Source organism: Mobula hypostoma, chromosome 12 (assembly GCF_963921235.1).
Source record: "Mobula hypostoma chromosome 12, sMobHyp1.1, whole genome shotgun sequence".
NCBI classification, from domain to species: Eukaryota; Metazoa; Chordata; class Chondrichthyes; order Myliobatiformes; family Myliobatidae; genus Mobula; species Mobula hypostoma.
Window position 1 is genome coordinate 100779697 of NC_086108.1, and position 7209 is coordinate 100786905.

The 7209-nt window shown below is 37.7% G+C and overlaps 1 protein-coding gene across 1 annotated transcript in view; it reads left to right on the top strand.

Moving 5' to 3' along the window:
• The window catches only part of selenof (selenoprotein F), a 46406-nt gene extending 39474 nt beyond the window's left edge, over positions 1-6932 (top strand). The window contains exons 4-5 of the mRNA XM_063064703.1: positions 3159-3208; positions 6304-6932. Coding sequence (XP_062920773.1) covers positions 3159-3208; positions 6304-6435 — 182 coding nt within the window. The 3' untranslated portion in view covers positions 6436-6932. The remainder of the gene's footprint in view (positions 1-3158; positions 3209-6303) is intronic.
• Positions 6933-7209: the final 277 nt, after the last annotated feature.

The following is a 7209-nucleotide window of genomic DNA, read 5'->3' on the forward strand; positions in this document are numbered from 1 at the left end:
CAGAATATAAAGTGTTTCTCCTCCACCCTAGGGAGCCCTTATCTTGGCACAAGAGGAGATCATGGATAGACATGTGTCGGAATGGGAATTGGAATTAAAATGTTTGGCTGCCAGGAAGTTCCATGTATGGCAGATGGAGCAAAGGTGTGGATTTGTCTCCAAATTCCACAAAGTTGTATGGCAACATGGGCAAGGAAACCTACTGATTTCTTCCTCTCAGTACTCCTTCATGTTGAGCAATACTGAAATTAGCAAGGACACACAGTGTTGTCTGGTTGGGGAATTTCAAAATGTTCATCACTGAGTGGCTTGGTCGCATCACCACTGACCAAGGAGGTGAAGTTCTAAAGGACATTTGCAGCGGTCTGGGAACTGCAAAAGACAGTGAACCAACATAAAAGAGAAACCTAGTTGTCACCAATTACTCCATGGTGGATCTTTATTGGCATTTGTGCAAGTGACTACTACCCTGCCTTAGTGCAGGAAAAGACATGTTTTCATACTGATGACACCTTCCATTTTACAAATAATAACTCTATTTCTAAATGTCAGTGTGAACATCAAGCAAGGTCCATGGCTTCCTTAGCACTAGGTGAGAAGGTTGTGCAGTTTTTCAAAGTATCTCTCCTGCGCATTAGATTGTGATCTGTTCGTATTGATCCAACATTTCATTTTGTGTCAATAGAGAATTTGTAAATTAGTCTCAGTGAAAGACTGACTATTTTCATTCCTGGTAACAGTGCTTTGTTAGATTCCCACTACCATCAATTTATTTGCCATAGTTTTATGTAAATTTTATTGCAATAATTTTGTAAACCCTCTTGGTTACAAACCCAGCAACTAGATCTGTAATGTGTTGTCTTCTTCCTATCAAGCAGGATAATTCACTATTTCCCAATATTGTAATATTTTAATGGAGCAGATTTCCATGTATTACACTATTGCAGTGGAGGTACATAATATCTGAACATAATGGCTTTTTTATTTCCATTTTAGATTTTTGGTATGACTTTCTGTTATGAGATGAGTAATTTTATCCAGATCTTGCCCAGTCTAGTCTGTGCATTAGAAGGCACAAAACATGAAATGGATGTATAGGCTCGATCTTTATAAGTTGATTTTGTCTCTTTCCTATCTTAAAAGAATATTTATAATGAAAGTGAGTTAATACGTTATTAAAGAAGTCCATCTCTTCAAAGTGCTGATCATTTTTTGTCTCAAGTCTTCAAGCTAATGTGCTAGGCAAAGGTAAATTGAAATATAATGTTATTGTCTTAGAACATAAGACTTTGGAGCTGACTTAGGCCATTTGACCCATCAAGCCTCCTCTGCCATTCAATCATGGCTATTTTTCTAAATTTCTCAGGCCTATTCTCTCCCTTCTCCCTGTAGCCCTTAGGCCCCTTACCGATCGTGAACCTATTAATCTCTGCCTTAAATGCACCCAGAGACATGTTATCCACTGCCCTCTGTGGCAATGAATTCCACAGATTCACCCCCCCCCCAGCTGAAGAAATTCCTCCTCATCTCAGTTTTAAAGGGATATCACTTTATCCTGAGGCTGTGCCCTCAAATCCTCGACTCTCCTACTAATGGAAACATCCTCCCCATCTCTATTCCTTGCAGTTTCCTATTGTACATATAATATAGTTGAAACATAAGTCTTGAGAAAGGGCCAGTGTGAAGAATAGGGGTTGGGGTTTGTGGGAGTGAATCTCTTGTCTCCCTCCATCTTGAATTATCCTCAATGGGCCAGTATAGTCCGTGTACTATGACAAGAGAAGCATAGAACTGACGTGAAAATTAACTCCTGTAACCATAGCTGTACTATGAAATTGGCATTAAATAAATGAAAGAGGAAAGTGAATATAATATGTGTGCCATTACCCAGTCCTGAAATCTGATCATTAAGCTTTAAAGGCAACACTGCAGGTCATTCAGAAAAAAAAATCATAAAAGCCAATTTTTCCCCTGAAAGCTCAGCTGTTCACATTTCAATCTCCAGATGGTAAGTATGTTCTAATGCCCTAAAATCTCAAAATTAGGACCGGTTTGCTCCTTGTTTGCATCAAAAGCCACTTTCTACCACACTATCAGCTATAATTTCATTTCATGTACCTCTTTCAATTTGAATAAAATCTGAGAGGAACTCGAGGCAGAGGTAGTAATTCAAAGAATTCTGCAATGCATTCTGTGTGTCACAAGAAGACTTGAGTTGAATTATTAACACCAATTCTTCAGCTGTACTCTTTATGCTGAATTGCTGCTTTTAAGGATTTGCCCTGTGTATTTCTGGACACAGCCAATAGACTCTTATTTTTTTGAGGAGCGCTACCATCCTGTATCAGAGACAGGCAACTTTCCACTCATTTACAGCAAGGCGTGTGCAATATGAGACCATTAACAATACAATCCCAGCCACTCTTTGATTGTATTACAGCAGCAGTTGCTAACTCCCATGTCATTGCAGGTCTCTTGATTTTTAGATGGCTCCAGCACATTTCAATGTGCTGTATTATTTTCAAATTTTTATAAATAAAAATATAATCCTAAATTTGGAAGTGTCCGCACTTGAACTCGGATGTTCCGATGTGTGTCTGTTCATTGGTCACCTATGCATAATTATAACAAGAATTACTTGGCTAATATAAAGGGGCATATTTCTAAGGTGATTGGAGGAAAGTATAGGGGGGATGTCAGTGGTAAATTCTTTACACAGAGAGTGGTGGGTGCATGGAAAACCTTACCAGGGTAGTGATAGAAGCAGATACATTAGGGACATTTAAAAGACTCTTAGATAAGTGAATACATGATACAAAAATGGAGGGCTATGTAAGAAGGAAGAGTTAGATTGATCTTAGAGTAGGTTAAACTGTTGTGGGCCACAGGGCCTATACCGTGCTGTAATATTCTGTTCTATGAATTGTGGTCACTTGCATAGAATTAAACTTGTGGATTTTGTACTGCTTTCTGTACAGTTGGAGAAGAATCTAGTTCAAAATATTTGATAATGGGTGAATTTTATTGTTCGGCTGTTGTGTGCAGTGGGAGACAACAGTACTGAATTTCAGTGAGGTAATTAAGTATTGATATTATAGTAAACTAATCTGAGTAAGAAATGAAAATTCACTAACTTATTATTGAAAAATCTTTTCCAGCTTTTGTCAGAAGTGATAAGCCTAAGATGTTCAAGGGTCTACAGATCAAGGTAATTTCAGGAAAAAAAAGTTCTATAATGTGCTTTTTAAGTAGTTCATTTTATAAAAATGAAAGTTTTGTTCTTACAGGATCCACCACATTTAATGTTAACCATAGACTTTTTGCAAGCTTGCCATTCCACCACACAGTTCTGCTAATTCTGCAGATGTATCAAGTTCATTGGGTATCTTTGAACAGGTCTCACAACAGCAAACATTTTCAGTTAATGCCCTAGGAAGATGCAATGTTTTAAACTTCGAACAAATTAGATAGACAGCAAATTTGCCAAACATGTTTTATTTCTCATAAGCCCATGTTGAGTAGATTTGATTATATTCAGCATTCCTAATGATTAATATTTTCTTCTTAATTATTGACTGTAGCATCGGGGGATTGTTGGGAGATGCAGCTTGAAGGGCTGGAAGGGTCTATTCTGCTCAGCATTTCAATAAATAATTTTTTAAAAATAATAAGGCAGAGATGCTAATTTGCAGTAAATCTAATTTTCTTTTGGGGTTCTTTGGCTAATCAGGTGAAATTCATAATCTTTTGTGACATTCACAGCTGTTTTGTCCTCTGTCCAATTATTTGAAGCTGTCAATGTTCTTCCAGTGGCGATGGCCTTTGTTTTGTAGATGACTTAGTACATTGCAATATTGTGTGATAGGACAGAACAAGAGTTGATAGTCTGTTAATTATCCAGCATCCAATTGCTGTATATGGTTTTCCTTATTCCCTTTCTTTGAATCTGTTCTCCTTAGATGTAGCTCTGTAGGTGTTTGCAACAACATCATCAAGACTCCACAATGTCCTTCCTTCTTACGATCAGCAACTGAGGGTGCATTCCATCCAGACCAAGAGGTTGAGTCATGGAGTTATACGGCACAAAAACAGGCCCTTCTGCCATTATGTTCATATCAGTCATTGTACTTATCCACATTAATCCCATTTTCCAGATTCCATCCACCTCTGGAGAGGAAAAACAGTCACATGATTTCAGTTGAATTGAATCACTTACCTCTTCTTTATCAACTTTTATTAACTTCTTCCCTAATAAGAACTGATTTCAAGTACTCCATAAGTATTTCAGACATTCGGTCTTTCTCTGCGAATTAATTTACCCTTTGGTCTCTGATTAGACCTATTTCTTACAATTTTTTCCTAATTCACATGCCTACAGAATTTTTTGTTTGGGATCCCCTTTCATTTGCTTTCAGACTTCTCCTTGCTGTCTCTTCTTTCCATTTTCACTTTACTCTGAACTTTATATAGTCTGGCTGGTTCTCACTTCTGTTAACAACTGTCTTGTGCTCCTCTGCTAATGTTGTTCTGTTGTTTTCAAAAGGCATAAACCAGAAAATTATATTTAACTCTCTCACCGGGCTCATAACAAACTCGGCCTGTTAGCTAACTCTAGCTAATGCATGGGTATTGGTGAGAAGGCCACCTCCAATAAGAATACACGTCTAGGGTTGGTATGATTTGGGTTCAACCAAACAGGAAAGTTGGAATATTCCAATGAGAGAAATTAAAAGTCCTTGCTAGTTCAGCAAAAATTAAACTGCTAGAACAGCTCAGCAGATCAAGTAGCATCTGTATAGGCAAAGGGATGGTATACATTTTGGGTTAAGCTCCTGTCAGCATCAGGAAAGAGTCTTCACTTGAAACATTGACTATCCCTTTGCCTCTGCAGATGCTGCTTGGCCCACTGAGTTCTTACTTCATTTGACCTACCAGCACGTCTGCCACAAAAACAGTTTCTCAATGGCCCCTTAAATAACTGCAAAAGCTGATAGCACTGATGACCAGTTTGGTCAAAGAGAGAATAAAAGGAGTGTGCTGAAGAAGAAAAGAGAGTGCAGGAATTCCAAAGGTTTAATTGTCGATAAAGTAATTAAATTTGGGTTTGATCAAGAGAATATTAGATCACATTCAGAATTACTAAATTTAATCTAAAAGAAAGACAGGCTGGGTTTGTTAAAGGAATTCTGTGTTTAACTGATTTGATTTATAAAACGTTAATGCACAGGGTTAGAGAGGATAGTGTAATTGATGTAATACCGTCTAACAGGCTTGTTTTAGGAAAATTTGACAAAATTGACAAAGTGCAGAAAGCAGAGAATGCTAATAAGTGGGTAATTATCAAACATATAGCTTTCCTCATATAATACAGTGTGAATGTTATCTAACATTGTTTGATGTCATGGAAGTTCAGTAATATGCATTGTAGTTTTAGATTTTCTGAAATATAATTTACCTGTACCATAATGCCAATTTTCCTATGATAAAATGGACTCTATTGTATGCATAGAGTAAACCTGTTGCTAAATAGTTTGTCATATGTTCATAAACCACGATTTAAAATTCAAGGATTTTCCCTGAAATAAGAAGATGCTGCAGTAATTATACATTTAGCAGTAAAACCTGCCACTAGTTTGGCATGGAGGTGGGTGGGGGAGGAACATAAAGCACATAAATTACCTTAGCTGTGAATTGAAGGAGCTGGCACAGCAAGATAACACTAATTGTTGCAGTAAAAAGTACGTGGCCAAAAATGTCATGGGAAATTGATGCTGAGTAGCTGTGTAAATGTAAAATTGTTTCATTAAGATGTTGGCAGTAAGTAAATTAATAAGCCTATACCATTTTATATATAAAAGGACTTAAATTTTCAGAACTGAGTGTGTAAAAATTATGTTATTTGTATAGACAGAAGAAAAGTCGGTGTACATTATTGTGAGAGATTAATTTATTGAGATAGAATGCGGACTAAGCCCTTCGAGCTGTGCTGCCCTGCAACCCCACAATTTAACCGTAGCCTAATCATGGGACAGTTTACAACGACCAATTGTACATCTGGACTGTGGGAGGAAACTGGAGCACTCGGAGGAAGCCCACAGGGAGAATGTACAAATTCCTTGCAGGCATCGGCGGAATTTGAATGCAGTCGCTGGTACTGTAAGGTGTTGAGCTAACCACTACACTACACTGCCGCTCTCTTATCTCTTATTTAAGAGAACAGAATTAATAACGACTTGGCTCAGTTTATAAGCTGTTACTTACAATAAATGACTTGGATATTCATTATGTGCTTTTGTTTTCTAGTATGTGCGTGGCTCTGACCCTGTACTAAAGCTTCTGGATGACAAAGGGGACATTGCTGAAGAACTAAGCATTCTCAAATGGAACACAGATAGTGTGGAAGAGTTCCTCAGTGAAAAGTTAGAGCGTTTATAAATTACAAATTGTTACAGGTCAGGTTTCCATTTTGTAAATCAGTTTAATATTTCAAGGACTCCCTGGTCATACTAGTTAATTGATGATTCAAAATGATCATGTTTAATCTCACATTGCACTGAGTAGATTTATTACCCTGACTATCAATAGAATTTTCTGGATTTGGTTAGTCAGTTTCTTTCCAGCATAAATGAATGTGTTGTTGACCATTAAATTTGTAATGTACTGTATATTTGTACTTTCTTGGGTCCATGGTAACATGCTTTTGGCTCCAAATGGCTTTTATTGGTAGTATGGTGCTTGCAGTTTACTACAGTAGACAAGATACATTAAGGAGTTGCACTTTTGTGAAAGCTAAACATGAAACCTGTTTGAGGATGTGTATAGCCAGATGTTTTGTGCACTGACTGGTGTTCTGCTCTGCTGAAGTAAAAACAGCTTGGAAAGGTGGTATTGTTTGAAACTGGAATGTTGGAATAATAAAAGCTGTTTCTGAACCATTATGTTTGATGTTTCTTTCAGCATGGAGGTTAGCACAATGTTTTACAGTGCCAGCGATTGGAGTTCAACTTCCGGCACTCTGTTAGGAGTTTGTGACTTGGGTTCTGCAACATTCCAAAGACATAAGGGTGAGGGCTCGTAAGTTGTGGGCATTCTATATTGGCGATGGAAGCATGGCAACACTCAGAGTGCTGCCCCCCGCACACAGCCTCAGATTGTATTGGTCATTGGCCTATATTGTATTCTAGGTTCAAGCACTCATTTCTTGAAAAC